The sequence below is a fragment of the Nelusetta ayraudi genome, unplaced genomic scaffold (assembly GCF_046127955.1).
Source record: "Nelusetta ayraudi isolate G7.1 ecotype Tasmania unplaced genomic scaffold, CSIRO-AGI_Nayr_v1 ptg000061l, whole genome shotgun sequence".
Classification (NCBI taxonomy): Eukaryota; Metazoa; Chordata; class Actinopteri; order Tetraodontiformes; family Monacanthidae; genus Nelusetta; species Nelusetta ayraudi.
The window spans coordinates 927,032-954,886 of NW_027466111.1; the positions used below are offsets into that span (position 1 = coordinate 927,032).

At 55.3% G+C, this 27,855-nt stretch overlaps 4 protein-coding genes and 1 non-coding gene across 8 annotated transcripts; 2 read left to right on the forward strand and 3 right to left on the reverse strand.

Moving 5' to 3' along the window:
* The first annotated feature begins 1,386 nt into the window (after positions 1-1,386).
* Positions 1,387-4,904, forward strand: tectb (tectorin beta). The gene is made up of 11 exons (XM_076040499.1): positions 1,387-1,594; positions 1,681-1,759; positions 1,841-2,031; positions 2,591-2,742; positions 2,825-2,897; positions 3,266-3,369; positions 3,458-3,541; positions 4,050-4,212; positions 4,492-4,570; positions 4,651-4,698; positions 4,777-4,904. The coding sequence occupies exons 2-11, from the start codon at positions 1,690-1,692 to the stop codon at positions 4,890-4,892; spliced, it is 1,080 nt and encodes a 359-aa protein (XP_075896614.1). The 5' UTR covers positions 1,387-1,594; positions 1,681-1,689; the 3' UTR covers positions 4,893-4,904.
* A 1,279-nt stretch (positions 4,905-6,183) lies between these two features.
* trnac-gca (transfer RNA cysteine (anticodon GCA)) lies at positions 6,184-6,255 on the reverse strand. The gene has a single exon. It is a non-coding gene; the product is annotated as a tRNA-Cys (tRNA).
* Positions 6,256-6,770: 515 nt separating this feature from the next.
* On the forward strand, positions 6,771-11,406 carry LOC142897878 (LIM and SH3 domain protein 1-like). The gene is made up of 7 exons (XM_076040500.1): positions 6,771-7,086; positions 7,485-7,579; positions 7,887-7,971; positions 8,569-8,676; positions 10,621-10,690; positions 10,778-10,866; positions 11,081-11,406. The coding sequence occupies exons 1-7, from the start codon at positions 7,018-7,020 to the stop codon at positions 11,252-11,254; spliced, it is 690 nt and encodes a 229-aa protein (XP_075896615.1). The 5' UTR covers positions 6,771-7,017; the 3' UTR covers positions 11,255-11,406.
* Positions 11,407-12,149: 743 nt separating this feature from the next.
* Positions 12,150-17,047, reverse strand: LOC142897911 (kelch domain-containing protein 1-like). Its single transcript, XM_076040555.1, has 13 exons — positions 16,516-17,047; positions 15,455-15,525; positions 15,270-15,387; positions 14,981-15,093; positions 14,811-14,901; positions 14,608-14,706; positions 14,441-14,515; positions 14,257-14,315; positions 14,042-14,154; positions 13,559-13,631; positions 13,390-13,474; positions 13,065-13,144; positions 12,150-12,507 (listed from the first exon to the last, which is right to left on the reverse strand). The coding sequence occupies exons 1-13, from the start codon at positions 16,597-16,599 to the stop codon at positions 12,366-12,368; spliced, it is 1,203 nt and encodes a 400-aa protein (XP_075896670.1). The 5' UTR covers positions 16,600-17,047; the 3' UTR covers positions 12,150-12,365.
* A 1,061-nt stretch (positions 17,048-18,108) lies between these two features.
* Positions 18,109-27,687, reverse strand: plekhm1 (pleckstrin homology domain containing, family M (with RUN domain) member 1). Of its 4 annotated transcripts, none has more exons than XM_076040539.1 (10): positions 27,457-27,687; positions 26,874-26,981; positions 25,612-25,853; positions 24,312-24,905; positions 23,562-23,934; positions 21,784-21,940; positions 19,667-20,933; positions 19,231-19,294; positions 18,970-19,127; positions 18,109-18,742 (listed from the first exon to the last, which is right to left on the reverse strand). In XM_076040539.1, exons 2-10 carry the CDS (start codon positions 26,934-26,936, stop codon positions 18,634-18,636), a joined length of 3,027 nt encoding a protein of 1,008 aa, XP_075896654.1. In that variant the 5' UTR covers positions 26,937-26,981; positions 27,457-27,687; the 3' UTR covers positions 18,109-18,633. The 4 variants fall into 4 exon arrangements, with proteins under 4 accessions (XP_075896654.1, XP_075896653.1, XP_075896655.1 ...); XM_076040538.1 differs by having other exon boundaries at positions 23,562-23,937; positions 27,457-27,686; XM_076040540.1 differs by lacking the exon at positions 25,612-25,853 and having other exon boundaries at positions 23,562-23,937.
* Between the last annotated feature and the right edge of the window lie 168 nt (positions 27,688-27,855).

Here is a 27,855-nt window from a genome sequence, read left to right on the forward strand (position 1 = left end):
TGTGAAAATCTCTCTCTCTCTCTCTCAGCTGTGTGTGTGTGTGTGTGTGTATGTGTGTGTGTGTGTGTGTGTGTGTGTGTGTGTGTGTGTGTGTGTGTGTGTGTTGCCTGTCACCACTGGGGGGCAGCAGATCCTCCCCTCACTCACTCCTGGACTGATAGAAAGTGCTTGTTGGGACTGCTGGAAGTATTTTAGGGCTGCAGACAGGAATCAGATCCAACTCGCCAACACACTCTTTCTGACACAGTCGCCAGCAGCCTCATTTCCTCACTAGATTATAGACGAATAGATAGTTCTATTTTATTGAGCCTCTGATTGGAGCCTGCTGCTCTGTTGTCTGGTGCTTATGTAACCGTGCGGGACCGGTGGTGAAGGTAATGCGAACGTCCCCAGACTGTTTCTAGATGATATCTCCGTCTGTACAGCTTCTCCATTTGTCCCATTCAGGTGCTAATGAGCTGCACTTTGGCTCCTTCAGTGGCCTCAGAGTGAGTCCTGAAGAATTCAACCTCTCCAGCTATCATCTTACAGTCTGCTGTGGCACAGGTGGATGGGCAGGTGGAGCAACCGCACCTCCGACACTCACAGTCCACTTGTGGACCGTGCTGGACACTGGGTAGACAGAGGAGGCGGAGGAGGTCCTTCACGACGCTCAGCTAGCGGTCAGAACATTAGCCGCAGCACTGGGCTAGCGTCAAGCTGCTGCTGCTGCTCTTTCTGCTGAGTCGCTGTTTTCTCTCGCTGCCGAAAAAATAATCATCGTCGGTTTGTCCGAGCAGACGTCGTATAAAATCACCAAGTTCTAAAAGGTGTGATCGTGAAAAAACAAGCAATAATGTACACGGCTCCACGTTGTTTGGCCAGAGCAGCAGAACCAGGTGAAGGAAAGTGTCCAGGTGACCTCCCCGGGGAGAATGAAGATCCTGACACCAGGCAGAGTTTACATAAGCCCCCTGTCTGATTGGCTGTTGTTTGTTTGCAGGGAGGGGTCGTGGTCGAGACTTAACCCCTGCGGTTGCTTTCTTCTGGACGCCCTGAGAGACAGAAGGAGGGAACGCCACCTGGACAGGAGAAGGTCCAAGTCCCCTCCCTACCAGTGTGTTGGAGGAAGGACAGTGCCTTTCATTTGAGTGACCACACACTTTGCATTTAAAGAACAGTGCCCTCTGTCTGAGTGACCTCAGGCTCTGCCCGGTCTTCATGGATCACTACCCGATCACTACCTGAACCGCTTCCCAAGCTGCACTGCGGGACCAATGTCACTCTGTGGTGTTTGATGAACGCATTATTCATTTTTGCCACCACACACCACACATCTGCACCAATCAATCCGTCCGTCCTCCAAACCTCGAAACAAATTTCATTCTTTGTCCGTCCTTAGAAAAGGAAACTTGAGCGCTGCTCCCCGGGGGATGCTAACTCTTTAAGGCTAAATGTGCGAGCGGCGGCAGCAGCACAGAGAGCCTTTGTGAGGAGCTTCCACAATGAAGCTCTCAGCCTCCGTCCGTCTGTCTGTCTGGAGGGACGAGTGCGGCGCTATAAAAGGTGCGGTGCAGCCGAGCGTGCGGCCGTCAGGAACCTCCGACAGCTGCAGGTGAGGCTCCGGCTCCGACCGTCGCTCCGACATCACTTCCTCTTTCCGCTCCACCCGTCCGACTTCCTGTTGACCTTTGGCCGCAGCATCGCAGGATGGCGTTCGCGATCACGTGGCTGCTGCTGCTGCCCGGTGTCTGTTGGGCCTGTTTGCCGCAGAGAGCAGGTGAAGACGCTGCTTTTCACCCAAGCTAAGCTAAACTAGCCACAGACTGGCGTGACTCTGGTCCACCTGATGTTCCCGCAGATTATGTGGTGGTGTCGTGCTTCGCCAACGCCATCGTGGCCGACGTGCCCGAGTGTCCGCTGGGCTGGCAGGTGGAGCAGCTGTCCCTGGGCGGGGTCTGCCCCTCCGGAGTCCACAGCCCGGGGTTCTACCGCTTCATCATCCCCGACCTGACGCCAGGGAACCGCTCCTACTGCGGCACCACGGCCGAGGTGAGCCACAGGGTGGCGCCCACTGGGTGAGCCACTGGGGGGCGCCCACTAAGACAAGGTGGTGCCACGTAGGTGGCCCTCTAGGACTAGGTGGCGCCCACTGGGGGGGCCCTACTAGAACTAGGTGGCACTGCTCCAGCACCAGTAAGTCCAACCGTTAATACTTTTCAATCAATCAACTTTTATACACAACACAAAGACGTCTGGAAAAGGTCGACGGATCTTGTAGGCTCAAGATAGTCCAGTTGGTCCAGCCAATGACGACTGCTGAAGTTCCTCCAATCAGGTTCAAGTCGTCAGGTTGGACCTGCAACATCTCAGCGTTCTCCTGAGGTTGTTGATAAGTGGGCATAGCTGATTGGCCAGTAAGTGGAGCCATTTCAGGAAGTCTGAGAGCTGATTGGCTATTCAGTCAGGAACCTTCTCCGCCCTCAACCCTGAAGTATCCACAGTCAGTCCCTCCGATTGGACAACAGTAGTAGCGCAGTTCAAAGCTCCTCAGTCCACTGGTTGTTTGGTAGCAGGTGCGCAGAACTTCAGGTTGTTTCTCCTCCAGCAGTTCCTGCCTGGTAAAGACCCCAAATACATCTTCTCCAACTCCATCGTCTCCAATGACTCCTCGCTGACTCTCAGGAACCAGCCAGTCAACTTCACCTTCAGCTGCCTCTACAGAGCTGCCTACCTGCTTAACAACGCCATCTTCAGCCAGAGGTGGTGTGGCCTGTCGCCTGCCGCGCCGCCCCCCATGACCTTCAGCATCATCTCCTTGACCTTCTGCTCCTCCTTCTTCCAGGGTGGCCACAGTCTACGTCAACAACGGCAGCTCAGGCACCTTCAAGTCTCAACTGGCCATGAACGTCTTCACTGTGAGCTGCAGCTCCACCTGCTTCACCTTCACCTCCTCCACCCTGACCTCCACTTTCACCTCCACCCGCTTCACCTTGACCTCCTCCACCCTGACCTCCACTTTCACCTCCACCTTCCGCACCTTGACCACTTGCACCTTCCCCTCCACATTGACGTCTACCTTCACCTCCTCCACCCTCAACACCACCCCGACCTCCACTTTGGCCTTCTGCACCTTGATCTCCTGCACCTTGACCTCCACCCTGACCTCCTCAACATTGACCTTCTCCACCTTCTCTCTGAGTTTCGACTATCACACTTGTCATGTGCAGAACCTTCTCCCCTCTGGCAGGGAATTCAACTACTAAACTGCTGCCGTGTTTTGTAGAATTCAAAGTTCCTCAACGCCAAAGACGCTCCCTACGTGATCGACACGTCTGAGATTGGTTCCGAGGTGTTTATCGGCATCGAGGCCAAAGGTCTGAGCAGCAGGTACAGCGGCGGCAACAGGAAAACAAGCCACCGTCACGTGAGAGTCATGTGACTGCTACATTTGATTCTGATTTGCTGAAAACTGTAGATTCAGAGTGGTCATCACCAACTGCTGGGCCACTCCCACTCCATATTCCACCGACCGGAAGAGGTGGAGTCTCATCATCAACAGGTACCGTCTTTCATTGCAGCTAACGGTGTTAGCAACAGGCTAGGTGCTAACGGCAGTAAACGCATCAAGAAGAAGCGTATTAGTTATTGTTGTTGTTGTTGTTGTTGTTGTTGTTGAGTGAATTGCACAGTTTCGGTTGTGAGTTCCATTCCTCTTCAGGTTCTCCCTGTGTGGGCATGGCTTCCCTCCTCCGACACTAGCTCCTCCCACTGTGATGGTGGGTTAGTTGATGTTATTCTTGTTGTTGCTGCTGTTTGACAGTGTTCAGATGTTCCTCAGATGTTCCTCAGATGTTCCTCCAGATGTTTCTCCAGATGTTCAAATGTTCCGCCAGATGTTCCTCCAGATGTTTCTCAGATGTTCAGACGTTCTTCAAATATTCCTTCAGATGTTCCTCCAGATGTTGAGATGTTCCTCAGATGTTCAGATGCTCCTCAGATCTCCAGATGTTGCTCCAGATGTTCTCCTGACAGTCTCATTAGTGAACCAGTGTGACATCTCCCAACAGCTGCCCCTCTGACGACACCGTCACCATCTTTGAGAATGCCAAAGACAGCCGCTCCACTTTCAAGTTCCACTCCTTCCGCTTCCAGCGCCTGGAGAAGTCGTCCACCGTGTGGCTGCACTGCGAGGTGCAGGTGTGCGACAGCGACAGGCTGCCGTGTCGGCCGGTGAGTCTCCGCCCTGTCCACCCGCAGCTCCTCCTCTTGTTCTCTCTCACCCACGGCCCCAGGATCCAACAGTGCAGGTCAAAGGTTGTCCTCAGCCGTCTAACAGGCCTTCATTTTTGTATTGCAGTATGAGGGGAAAATGATATTTAGGCCGTATGAAGTTTTGGCTGCAGTACCGCGAGTGGCCATTGGAGGGGGGGGGGCGCCGTAGTCAGTCCGGTATCCAGTTCTTTCTAATAACACATCCATGTTGAGTCTGCACTCTCACCTCCTCCTCAGGCTCCCTGCTCCTCCAGGAGGGCGTCGTCAGGGGCGGAGCCAAGTGGGGGGGTCCTCACCTCAGAGTTCCACCTTCAAGGTACAGTGCGGTGCGTCAATGGGAGGAGCTTTGTCTTGTGTTTCCACGTTGTGACTCTGAACTTCCTGATTTGTGCGCAGCTGGCGGTTGGTCCAGCAGGGGGCACCGTCCAGGTGAACACCGTCCAGGTAAACGCAGGCGTGTTCGGGTGCACGCGGCCGCCGTCGCTGCCTGAAGTGGGCGTGACTCTCTGGTTTGTGCCGCAGGGTTGCAGCTGTCAGTGGCGCTGCTGCTGCTGTTCGGAAACACCTGCTGGGATTGGCTGAACGCACTGGGAATGCCCCGCCCCCTCTCTCACCAGCGTCACCTGCGTTTTGTGTAACACGTTGTTTTTCCCTTGACAATAAAGAGTTATTTTGGAAAAAACAGAACGAAATCTGAAGCTTCATTTCGACGATTGAAAAGTTCTCTGAAGGCGTGAGGGGAAATAATGAACAGTTTTTATGCCCCTTTTTTTTTGAGAGAGAGAGAGGTGTGAGCTTTGGGAGGTGAAGCACGGTGTTGCGCTGAACAATCCAGGTGAAAGCGCGACACGTCTCCAATAAAATACCAGGCTGAAATTGTTCAGTTCGACGCACCCCCCGAGCGTGGCCGGACAAAAGCACTGTGGAGGATGCCGCAGCCGCGATCCGATGCTCTGCTCGTTCATATCCAACATAACCCCCCCCCCCCCCCCAACCCCGCCCATAAACAACAACACAGTCTCGCCGAGGCAGTGAACAACAGCGCGGCACAGGTTGCTTCCACGACATCGTCAAAAATAATGCAAAAATCCAGAAATCCAGAATCCAACAAAGGCTTGGCAGCGGTTTAAATCAGTCGGCCTGACTTCCGGCCCCATTAACCACACTTAATACAGTGCAGGTGCTGCAGTCACCTGCCTGCAGTGATGAGGGGGTGTGGCCCGTAGCGCAAAAATAATTACAAGCAAACCTTCTTTTTTTTATGCTTGAATAAAGAATTTTTAAAAAAAAAAAAGAAGGAAAGGAAATAAAAGGATTCAGTAATAAGAATATGTAAGCCTATTCCTCAAGAAAACAACAACAACAACAACAACAACAACAACAACGACGATAATCAATGTCCACAACTTAAATATGCTTGACAGGAGCAGGAAGAAGTACTGGACTTATCCAGTCCTACCCCTGATCACCTCACTATAAAATAGTTTTTTATGGCCATCTTCAAAAGGGAAAGAAGAATCAAACAATTACTTGGTCCATAAGTAATGCATGACATAACGATTGCAGTACATCAGAGACAAGGACGGAAAATCAATATTTTGGCTCCAACACCGGGTTATTTTGTGCTGTTCTGTTTGGAGAAATGAGCCAAAGCAGTGAGAAGGAGCTTTGATATTTTGGTGGCGCAGACTCTTAGCACGGGAAAGGAATTCAGACGACTGGACGGTTTCTGGGGAAACGTGAGCTTTTGCTAGTGAGCTATGATGTTGTGCTAAACTGCGAGAGTGTTCTGCCACATGACTTTAGTTTTGAGAATGTCATATCTTTTTTTCAAGAAACGAGCCGAGCCGATACAGAAAGAAAATATGTAATACACAAAGCCCAAAGAAAAGAGTATTATGAAGTTTCAGAAAGGGTCTCGTCGAAAAGAGGGGGCACCCGGATTTGAACCGGGGACCTCTTGATCTGCAGTCAAATGCTCTACCACTGAGCTATACCCCCGCTGCCGTAGAACGCGCCGCGGTCGGTACTTAAAGAGGCAGAAGTACAACATTGAGTTGTTTAAATGTGAAAGGGACGAAGCACGTAAAATAACATTGGTATATATAGGGACGCACATAAGTGGTAGTTGTGAATAACCAGAGCTGACGTGTTGTTATTTTTACGTGTTTCATGTTTCGGTTAGCAAAAGCTTCTGTGGCTAACTCTTCAGTAGCTAATGCTTCAGTAGCTGATGCTTCTGTGGCTAGCGCTTCGGTAACCAGGGATCGATGTGGTGAAACCGGCGTTATTCGGCGCCGCTGGGCTGTTTCAGTACATTTCTTTGATGAGCAACACTTTTTTTAAAAATTTTTTTAGCCAACGCTGCCAAGTCTCACTTGACTTCCGGTGTATGTTGCCTTCAGGTACTCGACACGAATCCGTCTTTTGACTACTTCTTGCCTCCGCGCCGACGCCGGGTTATCTGCAGTTTTCACTTTGTTCCATCACAGCCGAAGGTTCCAGAAGGTTCCAGAAGGTTCCAGGAGACTTCAGGAGGTTTCGGGGACGTTTCACACCATCGACGCTCGGACGCAATTCTGCTCACCGGACTTGGCGCAGTCTGCGGGGTTTTTTCTCTGGCGTGAGAACGAACGTGCAGATGTCCGTCAGTCCTTGGAGGCAGCACGGTGGCTCTCCTCCCCGTGTGGAGGTCCGGGTGAGGTTGGTCCCGGAGGAGGTTCCCCTGCCGCCAGTGCAGGACTGGCTGTGAGAGGAGCCGCCATGAACCCTCCGTGTGGACGGTGCGGCAAAGCCGTCTATCCCACCGAGAAGATCAACTGCCTCGACAAGGTACGTCCACCCGACCCCTGACCCCTGACCCCTGACCTCTGAGCAGCCTCTCCTCTGTGGACTTCATCTACTTCTTGTGCTCCACCATCCATCTGTTTTGTGTCTTTTTCTTCTGCTGTGATGATGGTGATGGTGATGATGATGATGATGATGATGATGATGATGATGATGACGATGATGATGATGATGATGGACGATCAGCTGTCACTCGCATTTGTGGTCTGATCTTCCCAGAAGAAGGCGTCTTTCAGACGCATCCACAGGGCTTCTAATGTTTCTCTGTCAGCTTCTCCTCCCGCCGAGGTCGCTCAGTCTGAGCGGCCAGCGGGTCAGCTGACAGGTCAGAGGTCACGCCTTCACCACCTCCACCTCCTCCTTCTCCTCTTCTTCCTCTCCAGTACTGGCACAAAAGCTGCTTCAGCTGCGAGGTCTGCAAGATGGCGCTGAGCATGACCACCTACAAGGGCTTCGAGAAGAAGCCCTACTGCAGCATGTGAGCGCCACACCTCCCCTCCTCCCCCCGGCCCCGCCCCCACCCACCCCAGGGCCCCGCCCACTCTCAGTCGCACCAGGTGTAGTCATGTGATCGCAAACAGTGACGAGAGAGCGCGAGGTCAGATTCCCGAGGACTCAGCAGGCGATGGAGGTCCCTGACCTTCATCGCCTGCTGAGTCCTCAGGTGTCAGGCGTCAGCGGCACAGCCACGACCAATCAGACACAGGGAGCGGTGTTTGCGCTGATGTTTTTGTCAGTGTGCCGTGTGCAGCAGCAGTCAGCTGGTTTGTGGATGTTTTTCTCAGGCATTACCCCAAAACCTCCTTCACCATCGTCACCGACACTCCGGAGAACCTGCGCCTGAAGCAGCAGAGCCTCCTCAACAGCCAGGTGAGCGCCACCTGCAGGCCCGCCGCTCGTCTCGGCCGCTCCCGCTTCGTCTGCGTCCTCCGCGGGCCGCCCCCAGCAGGCTCCGCCCACTCTGAGGATAAACAGGAAGGCTGATGTTGAAGTCGGTTGTTTCCTCTGCGGAGCTTCATCACCATAAAAGTCGTGATGTGGAGCAGCGCTGAGGGACGCGTGCTCCTCATAGCAGCAGGATGACTCGCGCCTGTGTGTGTGTGTGTGTGTGTGTGTGTGTGTGTGTGTGTGTGTGCGTGTGTGTGTGTGTGTGTGTGTGTGCAGGAAAGTCAGAATTACTTTCTTTGGAATATTTTTAGCTTGCTTTAAAATGGAAGCAACTGCACAGCAGAAACAGAGAAATCTGAGCCCAAACCAGAGCTGATAGTGTGTGTGTGTGTGTGTGTGTGTGTGTGTGTGTGTGTGTGTGTGTGTGTGTGTGTGTGTGTGTGTGTGTGTCTGAGGCATAAAACTATTCACATCTTTCACATCTTTGGGTCTAAAAGCGTGATGCTAAGCTACGCCTTGTTCCTGCTCAGCTTGAGGCGCTGCAGCGGCGATGCTGACGGTGGCGCTGTTGTGCTTCAGGCTCTCTACAAGGAGGACTTTGAGAAGAACAGAGGAAGAGGCTTCAGCGTGGTGACCGACACCCCCGAGATGCAGCGGCTGAAGAAGACGCAGGACCAGATCAGCAACGTGAGTCGCACCACCAAACAGCTCCTGGACAACAGCATCACGTGGAGTCCTGGTCCACCTGGTCCACCTGGTCCCCCTGGTCCCCCTGGTCCAGGAATTTCCACGCAGACACTGATGATAAGCCAGCAGCAGCAGCAACAGTAGTAGTAGAGGAAGCAGTAACAGCAGCAGTAACAGCAGCAGCAGCAGTAACAGCAGCAGTAACAGCAGCAGCAGCAGCAGTAACAGTAGCAGTAACAGCAGCAGCAGCAGTAACAGCAGCAGTAACAGCAGCAGCAGCAGCAGTAACAGTAGCAGTAACAGCAGCAGCAGCAGCAGCAGCAGCAGCAGTAACAGTAGCAGTAACAGCAGCAGCAGCAGCAGCAGCAGTAACAGTAACAGCAGCAGCAGCAGCAGCAGTAACAGCAGCAGCAGCAGCAGCAGCAGCAGTAACAGTAGCAGTAACAGCAGCAGCAGCAGCAGCAGTAACAGTAGCAGTAACAGCAGCAGCAGCAGCAGCAGCAGCAGTAACAGTAGCAGTAACAGCAGCAGCAGCAGCAGCAGTAACAGTAGCAGTAACAGCAGCAGTAACAGCAGCAGCAGTAGCAGCAGTAACAGTAGCAGCAGCAGCAGCAGTAACAGCAGCAGCAGTAGCAGCAGTAACAGCAGTAGCAGCAGCAGCAGCAGTAACAGTAGCAGTAACAGCAGCAGTAACAGCAGCAGCAGCAGCAGCAGTAACAGTAGCAGTAACAGCAGCAGTAACAGCAGTAGCAGCAGTAGTAGAGGAAGCAGTAACAGTAGCAGTAACAGCAGTAACAGCAGCAGCAGCAGCAGCAGTAGTAGAGGAAGCAGTAACAGTAGCAGTAACAGCAGTAACAGCAGCAGCAGCAGCAGCAGTAACAGCAGCAGCAGCAGGAGCAGTAGTAGAGGAAGCAGTAACAGTAGCAGTAACAGCAGTAACAGCAGCAGCAGCAGCAGCAGTAACAGCAGCAGCAGCAGCAGCAGTAGTAGAGGAAGCAGTAACAGTAGCAGTAACAGCAGTAACAGCAGCAGCAGCAGCAGCAGTAACAGCAGCAGCAGCAGCAGCAGTAGTAGAGGAAGCAGTAACAGTAGCAGTAACAGCAGTAACAGCAGCAGCAGCAGCAGCAGTAGTAGAGGAAGCAGTAACAGTAGCAGTAACAGCAGTAACAGCAGCAGCAGCAGCAGCAGTAACAGCAGCAGCAGCAGCAGCAGTAGTAGAGGAAGCAGTAACAGTAGCAGTAACAGCAGTAACAGCAGCAGCAGTAGTAGAGGAAGCAGTAACAGTAGCAGTAACAGCAGTAACAGCAGCAGCAGCAGCAGCAGTAACAGCAGCAGGGACTGCGGTCACAGTTGGATTATTTTACTTTGGTTTCATTCTAAAAGCAGCAACTTCAATCAATCAACTTTTATTTGTAAAATGTTTGAAATCACATCCAACCTGGCAGAGACAAACAGCAGCAAGTCTGATTCTTCTGCACCAAGGAGGTAGCAGTGTTAGCAGTGTTAGCAGCAGACAGAGGAGTGAGTAGTATTTGTAGTAGGTAGTATTCACAGTAGATAGTACTCGCAGTAGACAGTACTCGCAGTACTCGCAGTAGAGGAGGGCAGGGGGAGTTCAGTCTAAACAGAGCAGAAGCAACATTTCAGGCATTTCTCAGCTGCTGCTGCTGCCCTACATGGTCAGAGTCTGTCAGCCGTGGACAGACACACACACACACACACACACACGCACACACACACTCCCTGCTGCTGGTTCAATGGGGGCTGATGAACCCCCCTCCTCCCTCTCCCCTCTTGTCAGATTCTTGAAATGATGTCACATCCTGTTTGTCTCTGAGGTCCACTGAGGACATTGGCTAAGCCCCGCCCACAACAACACACTGTGTGTGTGTGTGTGTGTGTGTGTGTGTGTGTGTGTGTGTGTGTGTGTGTGTGCATGTGCAGATAAAGTACCACGAGGAGTTTGAGAAGAGCAGGATCCGAAGTGATGCTCCGCCCCCTGAGAACAGATCAGGTGACCAAGTCGTCTTTAACACTCGGCTGATCATCCAGTGACCTCTGACACCGTGTGTGTGTGTGTGTGTGTGTGTGTGTGTGACAGTGGAAGAGGAGCCATCCAACACCGTGGGCCAGCCGCTCAGACAGATGTGTCCTGCTGCTGCTGCTGCTGTAGCACCACCTAGTGGAGGGGTGAGGTGCAACACTCAGCATGTTAAAAGTTTTGCTATGTGTGTGTGTGTGTGTGTGTGTGTTCGGTTAGCTTAGCACCCTCTATTAACTTAGCGTTAAAGCTAAGGGAGGCTGTAGAAACAGCTAGTTAGCTGTTAGCCTTCCTTAGGTTATGGAAGCAGCGATGCTAAAACTGTGTGTGTGTGTGTGTGTGTGTGTGTGTGTGCTGGTGCAGCGCCGCTACCAGGCCGTGTTCAGCTACGCGGCGGCGGCGGCCGACGAGCTCTCCCTGCTGGAGGGAGATGTGATCTGGGACGCCGAGCAGGTCGACGCCGGCTGGATGTTCGGCTGCAACCAGCGGACGGGCCAGCGAGGCCTCCTGCCGGCCAACTACGTCCGCCCCGTGTGACCCCTGGGCGCCTTCAGCAAGTCGAGCGACGAGGATTTCTTTGATTGAGTTTTTTTTTTTTTTTTTTTAAATGAAAGTCAGTTTGATTTCTCACTAAAGAGGAGACGACACCGTGATTGGAGACAAATAAAGACGGGAAAGCTTCAGAAATACTTCAGGTTGTGTTTATTTATTCATTCATTCGTTTGTTCGTTCGTTCTTCAGAACAAATACTCTGACCAGCAACTGGTTGTGATCCTGGTCCAGGGACCAGCAAACCTCAGAGATCCAGTGAGGTTAGCTAAAGGTCCGGGGTGCAAAATCCAGCCAGATTTATGATCTTTATACTGCTAAAAGCTGAACATACTGCACATAAATACATGCATAACAGTGAGTAATTGCAGTACAATAGAAATCATTTGCTTTTGCTACCCTCGGTTCTTCTTTAAACACCAGAATCTCCATAGAGCAACGAGGGTCTGGCTCCTGGTCAGCCGCTACTTTTCTAAGGAAGCCTGCTGGGGACAATCCAGCTGCCCGACAGCAAGTTCCGTGTTCAGGGTGAACGCCGGCGTCCTCAAATGAACCAACGAAGAAGAAGGTGGATGAGGTGTCCAGGTAGTTCACTGGCAAGCTCAGGAGAGAGAGAGAGAGAGAGAGAGAGAGAGGGCGAGCGAGAAAATGAACTCTACAATCTACTACTGACCACTGGATGTCGCCATTTCCTCCTCAAAAACCTCCACATAACACACACACACACACACACACACACACACACACACACACACACACACACACACACACACACACACACACACACACACACACACACACACACACACACACACACACACACACACACACACTGGACCTTTGATGAACAGAACCTGGTACAGCAAGAACCACCGGACCCAACTTAAACAACTTCACCGTCTTTATTCAAACAAACACACACATTGCACTTCGTTAAATGAGGAAACATGATAAAACTCTCAACGTTCGTTTAAACTTGTAAAAGAAGGAAAAATACAAACTTTATTTTTTTTTTTTTACAAAAAGACCTCTTTAAGTTAAAACCCCTCCTCCCAGCAGCGTTCCACCTCCTGTGTGAACTCCGTCAGGAGTGAAGTCGTTAAAAAGCAGCGCTGCGTTCCGCCGACTCGCAGCAGAAGAACGCCGCTCGCCGCTCGATTTTCCTGCGCAGCTTCAGCGGCAACCAGTCGAGCTGCCGGCCAAACAGCTGAGAGCCTCCGCTGATCAGGTCCACACACAGCCTGGAGACAGCAGCACAGTCAGAGAGAGTGTGTGTGTGTGTGTGTGTGTGTGTGTGTGCAGAGACCATGTCAGGTATTCTCTCTCTCCCCTGTATGTATATACACATGTATGTATGTATACATACATACATACATATGCACGCGCACATATATATAAATGTGCGTGTGCACACACACACACACACACACACACACACACACACACACACACACACACACACACACACACACACACACACACACACACACACACACACACAACGTGGCAACATGTAAGCAGCTTTAATCCACTCAGTGCAGCTACGACAACAACAACAGGAAGCTAAAGCTCATTAGCATCATGCTGTGCTGTGGGTGCCAACAGCGGAGCTCTGTTCACACGCCACGTGTCTCCACGTGAACGCGACGCGCACGCTCGCGCTCGCAGCTCGACGCCTGGGCTCCAGCGATGGGAACTCTGACTCTTTTCAGAGAACCGGTTCTTTGGGCTCGGCTCACTGAAAAGAGCCGGCTCTTAGAAGCCGGTTCCAGAGCAGGAATGGTGGGAATGTTCTCACCTGTGCAGGGAGTAGGGCTGAGTCTGGAAGACCAGCACGTCGTGGCAGTGATGCGGCGACGGGACCCTCAGAACAGTCACCTGATTGGGGGATTGGCTGCTGTCAGTTTAGCCCAATCAGACGGGCTTGCGATGTAGCTCCGCCCCCACAGCCCCTTCAACTTGTACAACAACCGATGATTTGGACAGGCGTCAGCCTCCAGCTAGCGGTTTTTAGCTTTAATGCTAGGCTAACAGAGGGTGCTAAGCTAACACACACACACAGCAGTTCGTCATGTAGCCAGCAGCTGCGCAGATAAAAATAAACTCCTCCCTCTTCTACATACCAAGTCGGCAACGACGCTGATGTTGCTGCTTCCTCCAAACACGACCACGTCGTCGTCGTTTCCCAGGCAGGCGGAGTGACTCACACTGCGCGCACACACACACACACACACTTGGCAACAACAGCAGCAGCAAGAAGACACCGTCCTGCCGGCAGAAGTTCACACCTACCGAGGTTTGTCCCCGTGAGGGTGGTGGACCTCCGTCCACTGCGCCCCCTGGGGGTCGAACCGCCAGGCGTCCTCTGAAGGAGAGCCAAACACAGTTAGAAACCAGCAGCAAACTGGCAGTCAGTCAGTCAGTGAATCAGTCAGTCAGTGAATCAGTCAGTCAGTGAATCAGTTTGAGAGTTAGTCAGTGAGTCAGTCAGTGAATCAGTCAGTCAGTCACTCAGTGAATCAGTTTGTGAGTTAATCAGTGAATCAGTCAGTGAATCAGTGAGTCAGTGAGTTAATCAGTGAGTCAGCCAGTGAATCACTCAGCCAGTGAATCACTCAGTCAGTCACTCAGTGAATCAGTTTGTGAGTCAATCAGTCAGTGCAGTCAATGAATCACTCAGTTAGTGAAGTAGTCAGTCAGTCAGTGAATCAGTCAAAGTCAGCGAATCAGTCAGTAGGTGAATCAGTCAGTCTGCCTGCAGGGGGCGCCACTCACTCAGAGTCTCTCCGTTTGCTCCCAGACCGCCGAAGACGAAGAGCGAGCCATCCGACAAGGCCGTCATGGTGAACATGGAGCGTCCCAGCGGGGGGCGGGACCGGGGGGCGGGGCTGTCACACACACACACACACACACACACACACACACACACACACACACACTGGAGAAACAGGCTTACCAGTAAACACCAAACTGGTCAAACTGGGCCGTACCAGCTGGTCCAGGTCCAGGTGTCCAGGTCCAGGCAGAAGATGTCCAGCTCGGTCGCCTCCTGCCAGCAGACACTCCGGGTCACATGACAGGGACAGCAGGAATCATCACATCCACCACCAGGACCGCAGCAGGTCCAGAACCAGGACCGCAGCAGGTCTGGTTCTGTGGTCCACAGCGACTCACCAGGCCTCCAGAAATGTAGCCCTTGTTCCCCTGCAGGGCGCTGGCGTGGCCGTCTCGGGGGAGGGGCAGCGAACCCTGAAGTCAAACAAGCTGCTCTTACTTCCTGCTCCGGTGGCTCTCAGAGGCACAAAGGATTGTGGGTAATGGCGATCGTCCCTGCAACCCACCTGGGTCTCCGGGTGGCTCCAGGTGCCGGAGCGGGTTTCGAAGACGTGGACCTCGTTGTTCCAACCCCAGAACCTGAACAAGGTGTTTCCAATGGTGGCCTGGCAGAGAAGATCCAGGTGAGTCTCACCTGCCTGAGGGACCACGTGACCTCCACCTGCCTGAGGGACCACGTGACCTCCACCTGCCACCTCCTGCCACTCACCCAGGACATCTCCTCCACCAGGAAGTTGGCAGTCGGCGTGTTCTGCACGTCCCACATGGTCTTACAGCCGTAGCCTCCGAAGTAGATGATCCTGAGGGGAGGAGACCGGGAGCTCACCCAACAGAGGAGGTTCTGCTCCGGCAGCAGCAGCAGAACCTGCAGGTTCTCACCTGTCTCTGTGGACCCAGCAGGTGTGTCTGTCACGCGGCGACGGCGGGGAGCCCTTGATGTCCGTCAGCCTCCTCCAGCTGTAGCTCGGTGCCGCCAGGTCAACGCTGAACATCTGCAGAGGCAGTAGGGTCTTCACACACAGTGGAAGCTCGGAGAACCTCCAGACGGAACCGAGCGCGCACACAAGGAAACTCTTCAAAACGAAGTAGAGGGGTTCAGTCTCCACTGAACCCTTCCACAGCAAGAGGACCTGGACGACTGGGGACCTTCAGAACAGCCTCACCTCACCTGGTTGCTGTACTCGCTGGTGTCGGTTCCTCCGAAGATGTAGAGGGTGTGGTGAAGGTAGGAGCTGCAGGAGCCCAGCAGGTCTGGAGGAACATCTCCCCCCATCTGCCGCCGCCGCCTGACACACACACACACCTTGAGGACGGTGAAGGTCGGTGAAGGTCGGTGGTTGAAGGTGATCTCACCAGGTTCTGCTCTCCAGGTCACAGGTCCACAGTTCAGCGCTGGGCAGCAGCACCTCCTGGTTGTCCACCACCTGCAGGCACACACAGCAGGTGTGTGACACTCTTGCTGTGTCTCAATTCAGGGTCTGCACCCTTCAGACCGAGTGTCCTCCGTCTGAAGGAAGCGTCCTCCCAGGACCCGGCCTAGAAGGACGGACCAAACCCCGCCTCCCCGGTCACCACAGGGGACGGTCTAGCCTTGGCTGTATTTCCTGGTTGCGTCACCACTGTTCCCTCCTGCTGGCCAACCCCGGAAGTGACGTTTTCATAGCATCAAGCTAACCATTGGTTGGTTGGATGATCAAATAAATAAAACCCTACGTTAAAAACTGGATACTTTATGTGAAACTTCAATACTTAAATTTATACGTGGTGTCTTTGCCAGTAGATGGCGCTAATTTCAGCCGACTTCCCAGGATGCTTTGCAGCAGCACGCAAAGCATCCTGGGATACACAAGCACGTGAAGGACAGTAGCGGTGCATCCTTGGAATGGGCTAAAACGAGTGCGTATTTCCGAGTACGCATTTTGAGCGTCCTAAGCGCCCTCGGGAAGTGGGAGGAGCCTTCGCGCAGTGCCATGACGCGACTTCCTTTCAAAATGCGTACTTCAAGGATGCAGAGCCTGGATTGAGACACAGCACCTGTGTCCTGCTGGCCTGCAGACAAGCCCCGCCCCTCCAGGCAGCCGCCACCACTGATAGAGGACGATCTTCAGGGAAACTTCAGCAGGACCAGGTGAGAAGGCACCGAGGCCAGCTGGTGGAGCCTGCACTGCAACTGGTTAGGCACTGGTCCGGTACTAGTTAAGCACTGGTCAGGAACTGGTTGAGCACTAGTTAGGCACTGGTTAGGCACTAGTTAGGCACTGGTTAGGCACTAGTTAGGCACTGGTTAGGCACTTGAGGACGGTGACATGACAGACAGCTGGTAAAGGAAGCCCCGCCCCCCTCGGTCAGGACAGGAATTGCAGCGGCTTGCTGCTGCACTCAGCGACACCTGCGCAGGTGCAGCAAACAATCACCTGGTAACCTCCCCACACGAACAGCGCGCCGTCGTGAATGAACGCCGTGTGGCTGCTCCTCTGCAGGCGGCTCACAGTCTCCATGGTCCGGGTCGGTTCGGTTCGGTCCGGTCCAAGCTACAGTGTGATATCCGGCTGGAAGAGCGTCTTGATCGGCGGACCTCCACCTGGTGCTGCTGGCGCGCGGACGGCCGTCGACTTAAAAATAAAAAACTAGTTCCCCGCTTGCGGAGCGCGTTTTACCAGCTGCTCGTCATCACTGACCCCGCCCACCATCAGTGGCTCGTCCCACCAGCCGTCAGATTAGAGTTTGGCTCGCAAAGCGGAAGCTGCTCGCGGAAGTTCTGAGGCCACAACACAACTTGCGCAAGACCGCACGCACGTGCGGCGAATCAAAGCTGAGCCGCGAATCAAAGCGGCTCAGCCGCGTGACTCAATTGGCGCGAGCGAGTGCCGCGTGCAAACAGCGGCGAGCCGCGGCCGAACCGCGCAGCAGGGAGTCCGAACCCGGGTGCGTGCAGGTGCGAGACACGCCCACCGGAAGCAGCAGCAGCAGCAGCAGCCCCCCCACTGACTGACGGACAGGTAGGACCGGAGCTCACCTGGACGCCGCCCCAGATAAGGAGCGTTGATGCCGCGGGTGACAGCAGCGCTACCAGCCGACAGCGACCTGCTGGACGCCGGCGCTGATTGGCCGAGTCGGACAGGTCCCGCCCCCAGCGGGGCTTCTTGTCAGACGTCAGGAGAAGCAGCAAACAGTGCACGCCGACACGCGTGACTGCGCATCCCGCTGTGGCCAACCAACCTCCAGCAACCTGCTGTGCTACAGCCGTGACGGTGTGGTGATGATGATGATGATGATGATGATAATAATAATAATAATGATAATAATGATAATAATAATAAATACTACAGGGCGCTGCCACCTCACAGCAAGAAGGTTGTGGGTTCGATTCCGAGCCTGGGCTCTTTCTGTGTGGGTGTTCTCCATGTGTCTACTGGGTTCTCCAGGTTCTCCATGTACTGCTGGGTTCTCCATGTGTCTGCTGGGTTCTCCAGGTTCTCCATGTACTGCTGGGTTCTCCAGGTTCTTCATGTACTGCTGGGTTCTCCAGGTTCTCCGGCTTCCTCCCTCACTCTACAAACATGCATGTGAGGTGAATTGTAAACTCTAAGTTGTCCGTAGGTGTGTGAGTGTGATGTTTGTGTGTCTCCATGTGCTCCTCATGAAGTGTCTGCTGGTCCCGGGTGTCACCCTGCCTTCACCCAGTGACAGCTGGGTGAGGCTGCAGCAGACCCCAGCACCCTGAGAGCAGGAAGAAGCGGCTATTGAAACTGGAAGGATGGAAGGATGGATGGATGGATGGTTGGATGATAATACTGATGATCCTCTCGTCCAACCACAGCAGAGCCTGCAGCTGACATCATCAGGGCTGCAGTAGTCAGCCGGCCCACCTGCAGGTTGAGGGTTCTATTCCCTGTCGGGCCCAACCAACGATAGTGTTGACTCCCTGCTGGGCTGGAAGAACTCCAGCCCACTGGCGGAGTGTCCAGGACGTGTCAATCAGTGTCAATCAGTGTCAATCAGTGGGACAATCAACAGAACCTCTTCCTAGATTTTATTTCATCAAGGTCATTGACAGCAGAACCAACAATGAAACACGCAGTACCGCTTCTGCATATAAAGTAAAGCTTGGATGTTTTCACCTTCTGAAGATACATAAAGATGTAAAAAAAAAAACAAAACAAAAAAAACAATGACTTTGTTCAAGTCATCGATGCGCTGCTTGGTTCTGCAGGAGTGCTGGACCTGTGTCTCCACTCTGAGCAGCTTCACAACAGTCACAGCAAACAGACGTTGGTGTCCAGGAACCTAAAGAAACATTTAGTACCACCTGCTGGCCCCGGCGCCGTGCGGTGGTCCGTCACCGAGGTAAAGCTTCAAACTAAGGAAATAAGGCACTGTGAAGATCCCGGCAGGAAGCTGTAAACAGGAAGTCAGCTGTAAACAGGAAGTCGGAGGCGGCGGTGGCTCCTCTCCGGATAATTGCACTTGTGGTTGGCGCCACCCAAAAGTTTCTCGGCTGGTTTCCTGCCGTTGCTCCGCCCACCCCACCCTCAGTCCTGCAGATCCCTCTCCAGGTACTTCCTGATTCGCTGACAGCGTGGACACGAGTCCTCAGGAGACTTACAGCTGAGGTGGAAGACCGCCTTGCAGTCCTGACACCTGACACACACACACACACACAGTAAGCAGTGTATTTGAATTGAATCAAAATGTAGTTAAATTTCATTTAAATTAAATTGACATTAATAAAATAGCTTCTAAGTAAATAATAAATAGAATTAAAAACAATCATTTATAAACAATATATGTGTGTGTGTGTGTGTGTGTGTGTGTGTGTGTGTGTGTGTGTGTGTGTGTGTGTGTATACGAGGAGGTGATCGCCACACCTGGTGGTTCTGTCCAGCTGAAAGGGGAAGATGATGTCATCGGCGTGGCACACCTGGCAGATGAAGCCCCTCTGGGTGCAAAGGTCACAGTGGAACACGTGGTTGGAGGCGAACTGTACCAGCGTTGTCAGGTAGGTGGCGTACTGGTCTTCAGCGATCTGGACCAAAGCGAGACACACACACACACACGGCGCCCCCAGCCTGTCAGAGGAGCAACAGCGGAGCGGCAACGCGGTCGACAGTCTCGGCGGCGCCCCCTACCTGCCGCAGGTCCGCCACGCTGTACAGGTGAGTCGACTCCAACAGGTACGTCCGCTGCTCCATCCTGCCAGCAGGGGGCGACATGGACAACACACACAGTGAGTTTTAGCGTAGTCGTGTCTGTAACCTCCCTCACCTTTAATGCTAAGCTAATAGAGGGTGATGAGCTAACATGACACACACACACACACACACACACTAGGTAAGCTGTATTTCTTAGCTAATAGAGCATGCTAAGCTAACAAGACACGCACATACACGAGCGTATCTACTTCCACAACCTCTCTTAGCATTGAAGCTGAGGGCGCTTCAATGCTAAGCTAATAGATGGTGCTAAGCTAACGGAACACACACACACACACACACACACACACACACACACACACACACACACACACACACACACACACACACACACACACACACACACACACACCTGGCCTGAAGCTTCTTGCAGGCGCCGCTGCGGCAGGTGAGCAGGTAGTCTCCCAGGAGGCGGAGCCTGTGCCGCAGGTGGTTGGTGTGGGCCATGGGCTCAGCGTGCTGCAGCAGCTCCGGGTTCAGCTGCTGCAGGTCCAGCAGAGGCTCCTGCTCCACCTGGGAGAGCAGCTGGAGGGCCTTCCTGGACACCGGGCGCTGCGTCAGGTCCCAGTTGTGCACCATGCGCGAGGGGATGACGGAGGCGTCGCCGTGGTGGCACGACAGGCAGTAGTGGAGGCCCGAGAAGTGGCAGAGGCGGGCCGGCGCCAGAGAGGGCCCCACCTTCTGGGGGCAACCCGCACACCTGAAGCCCTGGGCGTCCAGGCCCTTCTCTGCGGGGACGGCGTCCAGGTGGGCCAGCAGAGCTCCGTCCTCTCCCAGGCGGTGCTGCACCAGGCGCTGGAGGTTCCCCACCGATCCGGCCGGCTCCTGGCCCTGGTCCTGGTCCAGGTAGGAGTCCAGGGCCCCTCGGATCAGGGCCCTCCAGGACCGGGCCTCCTGGGCGCTCTCCGCCCGCAGCCTCAGCGTCTCGCCCACCGTCAGCAGCTTGAAGGCGGCCGGCCCGCCCGCGCACACGTCCGGCACCACGTCCCGGACCTGCTGGACGGGGAGGCGGTGGCGCCGCAGCTTCCTGCCGCCCTCCACCTGGAAGCTGCTGACGGCCTCCAGGGACAGCGAGAAGACCAGCGGGCTCCAGCCGCGGCCCTCCGGGTCGCCGCACACGTACAGCACCGCCTCCTTGAGGGCGTCCGGCTCCACGTCGGCCGCCAGCGACCAGTCCAGCTCGGCGGGGGGAGGGGGAGGCGGTGGGGGGGAGGGCGGGGCCGGGGGCGGAGCCTCCGGGTCGGCCGGGTCGGCGCCGCTCTCGCCCAGCGGCTGCAGCACCTCCCACTGGTCGTCCCGCTGGGGCGCGGCGGGTCGGCAGCGGGCCACGGCCTCCAGGATGCGGTCCAGCCAGTCCTCGGCCTCGCCGCGGCTCGCCGCCCGCAGCGCCAGCCGCTTGCCGGGGAAGGTCAGGTCGAAGCGGCCGTCGGGCGAGGCGATGCGGGCGTCCTCGCAGCGCAGCAGCGAGCAGTTGTCGCAGCAGGCGCGCTCCTCGGCGTCGGCGTACAGCCGGAACTCGAAGGGCGACAGCTCGCAGTAGCAGCCGCGCCACAGGCCCACGGCGCCGCGGCGCTCCAGGTGGCCCAGCTTCAGCAGGCCCCGGAACGGGTTGGACAGGCCTGCAGGACCAGGAGGAGCCGGTGAGTCAGTGGGTCAGTGGATCAGTGAGTGGCTCAGTCAGTGAGTCAGTCAGTGAATCAGTGGGTTAGTGAGTGGGTCAGACAGTGAGTCAGTGGGTTAGTGAGTGGGTCAGACAGTGAGTCAGTGGGTTAGTGAGTGAGTCAGTGGCTGTATCTCAGTTCAGGGTCTGCATCCTTGGAAGGAAGCGTCCTCCAAGGACCCGGCCCACCAACGATGGCGTTGGATGATCAAATCAGTAAAAACCCTGCGTTAAAAACTGAATATTTGATGTGAAACTTCAATACTTCAATTTATAGGTTGTGTCTTTGCCAGTAGATGGCGCTAATTTCAGCCGACTTCCCAGGATCCCAGGATGCTTTGCAGCAGCACGCAAAGCATCCTGGGATACAGAAGGAGGTGAAGGATGGTAGCGGTGTAGCCTTGGTGCTAACAGTAGGGTGCATCTGGAGCGTCCTAAGGACTTCTGGGAAGTGGGAGGAGCCTTCACACAGTGCTATGACGCAACTGGCTTTCAAATGCAGCCTTGGAAGGATGCAGAGCCTGAACGGGGACACAGTCAGTCAGTCAGTGAGGCGGTCCAACCAGTTCCACTGCAGGTCTAACAACATTCCTCACAGGCCACTGGTGCAGACAACAATCAGGTGGTTGTGCCTCCTGCACTCACACTTGAAACTGCTTGTAGTTCTTCCACTAACGTAAGATTTTTCATAAACTAGAAGTGGATCAAGTGGTCTTGAAGATCTCAAGAACAGGTCCAGTGGACCTCCCTTGACCCTGCTACTCCAAGAGGACCTGGATGAGTGAGAACCTTCAGACAACATCTCCTACCGATCTGTCTGCGGTGGACCACGCTGGGCGGCGACTGGGACGCCTGCGGCTCTGCCGTGGTCGCATGGGGAGGGGCCTCCTCCTGCCGCCGGTCATCCTCCTCCTCCACTGGGCGGGGCTTGTAGATGTCGTCCTCGGAGATCCAGGAGCGGGCGTTCTGGAAGGGACGACGGGAAGGAAGCGCTGGTGAGAAGAAGGAAGCCGAGTCCAGCTGACCGTCTTCACCGCCTCCGCCATCCGAACTGCCTCCGCCATCCTAACCGCCTCTGCCATCCTAACCGCCTCCGCCCTCCTAACCGCCTCCGCCCTCCTAACCGCCTCCGCCCTCCTAACCACCATCCTAACCGCCTCCGCCCTCCTAACCACCATCCTAACCACCATCCTAACCGCCTCCGCCCTCCTAACCGCCTCCGCCATCCTAACCGCCTCCGCCCTCCTAACCACCATCCTAACCGCCTCCGCCATCCTAACCTCCTCCGCCATCTAACCGCCTCCGCCATCCTAACCGCCTCCGCCATCCTAACCGCCTCCGCCATCCCAACCGCCTCCGCCATCCTAACCACCATCCTAACCGCCTCCGCCCTCCTAACCGCCTCTGCCATCCTAACCGCCTCCGCCCTCCTAACCGCCTCCGCCATCCTAACCGCCTCCGCCCTCCTAACCGCCTCCGCCATCCTAACCACCATCCTAACCGCCTCCGCCATCCTAACCGCCTCCGCCCTCCTAACCGCCTCCGCCATCCTAACCACCATCCTAACCGCCTCCGCCATCCTAACCGCCTCCGCCCTCCTAACCTCCTCCGCCGGGAGAAATAATCTGCTCTTTTTAGCCTCCACGCCAAAATTAGCCTGCTCCACTGAACAACCACACCACATGACAGTGAGTATTGACAGTGAGTGGACAGAGGGCCTGTCGACTGACTCCAGGTCAGCCACGCCTGCTCGCACATATTAGAAAAAATATAAGCATTTCCTTATTTAGAACAAGGGGATGATGGAAAACTTGCTACCGAGTCAAGTTGTGTGTGTGACGTCTTGGTGCCGGATAGCAGGATAGAACACCACTTCCTGGTTTCTGGAGGCTATTTGGAGAAGTGACTGACTGTCACAGAAATATAACCTGCTGCTGCTGCTGCTGCTGCTGCGGTGTGAGAGGACAGAAGGTCCCACACGGTTGGAGGAGGTCGGGCGGCTCCAGCAGAGACTTTCTCTTCCTCATTCCCGTCATGACAGAGACGTTGCGCTGTCTCTTAATCTGCCCGGCGACAGCAGCACTGCCTGCTGGGTAACCCCGCAGCACACTCGTTAAAAATGCATCTCCGTAGTTTCCAATCAAATCAACGCAGACTGGATTTTCCACTTTGCCAACAGCAGGCGCCAGATTTTTGTCCCTTCTTCCTGGTGTGACGAGCTAACCACGCTAATCACGCTAACCACCCGCTTCCAGCTGTGACGCGCGAGGACGGAGGCAGGGAGCAGGGGGGGCGGAGCAACAGCAGCGACTGCGTGTGTTTCGGATTGCTGAGGCTTGCTAACAGAAAGTCACATCAGCTGCCCTAGCATTAGCATGAGCATTAGCATGAGCATTAGAATTCGGATCGACTAACCTGGCGGTGGGTTAGACTTGGCGCTACGGCTGCAACTATCGGTCGACGTGGTGGACGACATGAATTTGCGGATGCGGAAATGAAAGCGGCGACACGTCGTGTTGTTGTTGTTGTTGTTGTTGTTGTTGTTGTAAACTGCTGAATGATGAAACAGCCAGCGACTGCCACTCACCAGCAGAGAATCTGAGGACAACTTCCTGCTCAGGGCGGGGCGGGGCGGGGCTTCTTCTCTTGGACACGCCTCCTCTTTCTTCTGCTCCTCCGCCTCCTCCTCCGGCTCCAACACTGGGTGGAGGCCGTCTGAGCCAGAGGGGGCGCCGACGAGCGCAGAGGGCGAGTCGCCGGGGTCGTCGTCCTGTGAGGAGGAGGAGGAGGAGGAGGACTGCAGGGGGCGCTCCTGGTCCCAGCTGGGCGTGGCCGGGGGCTGGGTGTCGCTGTCGGAGCCACTGAACAGGTTGGTGTCGGAGAACTGGTCCGGACCGGTGCTGGACACAAAGGAGTCGTCCTGCAGGGAGTCCTGGCTGCTCTCCTGCAGGCGGCCCAGACTGCTGAGCAGACAGACAGACAGACAGGCAGATGTTGGTGCTACAGACTGAAGGCAGAAGCCGGGTCAGGGTCAGGGTCAGGGTCGGGGTCAGGGCTCGGCAACCTTCACTAACAGTCACCTGCAGCCAAATTAGTAAAAACCCTGCGTTAAAAACTGAATATTTGATGTGAAATTTCAAGACTTAATTTTATACGTGGTGTCTTTGCCAGTAGATGGCGCTAATTTCAGCCGACTTCCCAGGATCCCAGGGTGCTCTGCAGCAGCACGCAAAGCATCCTGGGATACAGCAGGAGGTGAAGGACAGTAGCGGTGCAGCCTTGGTGCTAACAGTAGGGAGCATTTGGAGCATTTGGGAAGTGGGAGGAGCCTACTTACTCCTTCCGAGCGGCCCTGCTGGCGGTGGTGGGCGGGGCCAGGTCGGGGGCGGGGCCCTGCGGCGGGCCGTCGGAGCCCAGGCTGGAGGACAGCTGGGAGGAGCCGCAGGTGTCCAGGCTCAGGCTGGAGGAGGTCAGCCTGCTCTTGGCGCCCGTCCCTCGGCTCACCAGCAGGGGGCAGCAGTCTCTCTGCGCCTCGGCTGCGTCCGACGAGCCCGACGACTGGGACGCCGTGTCCCAGGATTCCCTGGGGGCCGGGGCCGGGGCCGGGGGAGGGGCCTCCGGCTCCCCCTCCTGGAGGCCGGCCAGCACCAGCGGCGTGGCCGTCCACTGGTTGAGGACGGCCGACTTGTAGGACAGGCAGAAGGTGAGCGAGGCCAGGCCCTGCAGGTAGCTCAGCAGGACGTCGCGCTCCTCGGCGTGCAGCAGCAGGGCGCCGGGCCGGTAGTGGGCCCTGAGCGGGGCCTCCTCCCGGAACAGCGAGACCAGGTAGCACTCCAGCAGTCCGTGGTTGAGGGCCAGCCGCAGCCAGGCCCGGCAGCGGCCCACCTCCGTGCTGACGAAGCTCAGCCTCTCCAGCTCCAGGATCACGTCTCTGAGGGAGAGGGGCAGGGGGGAGCAGAGGTCACATGACCAGCCAACCAAACATCTCCCGATGGAACCAAAGCCAGCAGTGCCCCAACTAAGCATCGTTATTGTTGTGGGCCAATCTATCCATCCAGTCCAACACTCACGCTCTTCCTCCTAGTTTGGACCTCACCTGCTTAAATCTTCACACCTGTGTTGTAGTAGCCGTGTTTCCACGAGCCCTCGAACCGTGGCCACGATAAAAAGCAGTGGTGGACGCAGCTGCACCTGGAAGAACCTCTCAAACGTGGCTGAGAGGTTCTGACTCTAATCAGGTGGTTTTTACACACGCGTCCATATTGAGGAACAGCGCTAAAGTGTCATGGAAACACTGTGTTCACTGACTCATTAGCGGGCGGGCGGGCGTGGCGTACGAGGTCACCTGACCAGTTGACTGAGCGTTGTGATTGGACGGAGGAGGAGACAGAATGTTTTTTTTTTACAAGCCATCAAAGATAAAAAATTAAAAAAAAGAACCACCGAGCAAAGATTTTGAAATCGTGACATCGGTTCAGCTGTTCAATAACACGGCTTGTGATTGGACGAGAGGCTCAACCTCGGCTTCTCCTCCCTGCCCTACCTACCGCCTCCTCCAGGTGGCGCTACCGCCGCCGCCTCCTCCCCCCCCCCCAACCCCGGACCCACCTCCCCTCCCGGATCCGGGCCGGACCTACCGGTGGGTGACGGCCTTCAGGAGGCTCCAGAAGGAGGGCTGGGGGAGGGGCCGGCGGTCACGGCCCGCCCCCGCCGCCGCCGCCTGCGAGCGGACGTGCTTGGCCTTGAGGCCGTGGATGAAGACCGCCTCCAGGGCGCAGCACAGCAGGTTGGCGTCGCCGTCCTCGCTGGTCACCACGGCGTCCGACGTCACGTAGCGCTTCTGCAGCGCCTTGAGCGCCGCCGCCAGCTTCTCCTTGATCTGTGTGGGGAGGGGGTGGGGGGGGGTGGTGGGGGGTGAGCAACTTCCCGTGTGTGGACGACTGTGCAAACCGGTCAGACTGATTGACAGGATAGACAGCTGTAAACTGTCCAGAGGAGTTTGTTCCCTTTTATATCTGACAAATATTTTATTTTTCTGGTCTCAACTCTTTCACTGAAAGTCGATGCTTTAATTGTTGCTATTTTCCTTTCATCACAACGTATTCTCAGACGCTGCGTTCAGCGTGTGAACACATGACAACACACTGCATCCTGCTGAGCTGAGGAAACAGCCGGCCGCCCCTCGCAACCGCACCTCCGCTCCTGCAGCGTTGCGTAACACAGGCTTGTCCATTACCTGAAGTCACATGACCGACAACAAAGCAGCAGGGGCGGCGCCCTTCGCCCTGTCTTCTCCACTCACTGATTTGATTCAATTCAGAATTCAAGCGATCTCACGCCGGGACACGTGATCGCGTCACTGCCAATCAGGCGGCTCCTCCTTCAGCGGAGGTGCGACCGGCCCCTGATGACATCACCAGGAGGAGGACGAGGAGGAGGAGGAGGAGGAACAACCTGATGCTCTGAAGACTCAGAAACACTCCTGCGTTAGGGAAACAGCTTCACTGGAGAGCCCGATGCAAGGGGCGCAGTGGTGGGCAAACTACGGCCCGGGGGCCATACGCGGCCCGTTGAGCTTTGTCATCCGGCCCACCGAACTTGAAGAAATGATATTAACAGTCAGTCATCAAACAGCTGTGTTTCCTCCATGTTGGCAGTGTTTTCAGAGTCATGTCAATAAAGAGCTGAACACCCTGGTGGTCCATGGGTGGTTCTGGATGGTTCTAAGAGCTAAACACCCTGGTGGGGCTTCAAAGACACTGGCTTGGTTGCAACTTTGCTTTACTCCGCTACCCCCCCCGCCCCCCCGCCCCCCCCCGGCCCACTGTACAACCCACTGTGGCTCCGTGAGTCTTTAAAGTTCTGCCACCTCTTGAACTACGAGCCGCTTTGCTTTTACCTGTTTGACGTCTTTGACATCTTTGGCTTCCAGCTGCACGTCCGGCATCTGTGTGGCGAGCATGGCAACCTCCCTCCCGGCGACGGTCACACTCTCATGGCACGGCAACTGAAGGCAGCAGCGACAAGCAGAAGCAGAGTCAGAGCAACAAAATCCAAACCACTTCCTTGTCAGTGAATCCAAAGTCATTGTGCAGCAGCAGCAGCAGTAGCAGCAAACAGCAGCAAACAGTCAAGACGAGTGTTTCCCTTTTCCACTTCCCGTCTTCAGAGCCTCCATCATAAGACTGCAGCAGCAGCAGCAGCAGCAGCTCCAGACAGAGGAAACAAGCGGTCATGTGATGAGGCGCTGCGGTGATTAAACGGGAGAAGAGACTCCGTGCTTCACGGGACAAGGACAACTTCCTCCATTCCGTGACCCCGCCTGAACCGCCGCCGCCTCCGACACACACACACACACACACACACACACACACACACACACACACACACACACACACACACACACACACACACACACACACACACACACACACCCTCCCAAGTCGTACTCGGTTATTAGCAGTTAGCAGTTAGCTGCTCACCGGAACAGTCAGTCCGCCGCCGCCGCCGGTTCGGCTCCGGGGAAAAGACGCCGGCCGAACCTCGGGTCAAACCCTCGGAGGGAGGCCAGTCAGCCGGGACGGAACTTCCATGGTGTGTCCACAGCTCCAACTCCCCGCTGAACGGCGCTCAGGCTCGGCTCTGCTGCTGCCTTGCTAGCTAGTCCGCCGCCCGTGATGTCTGGCTCTCTACTACTACCAGCGTCCAGCCGACCGCTGTGCATCATGGGAAGGAGGCTGGCGACGCCTTCAGGCTGCATGAGTTGCGTCGGAGAATGCATGTGCGCATTTCCGCAGACGGAATGAGACAGACTTTATGGATCATAAATTGGGAAACTACACCTTGAACATGTCGTTGGGAAACGACTCTTCACTTTTTTT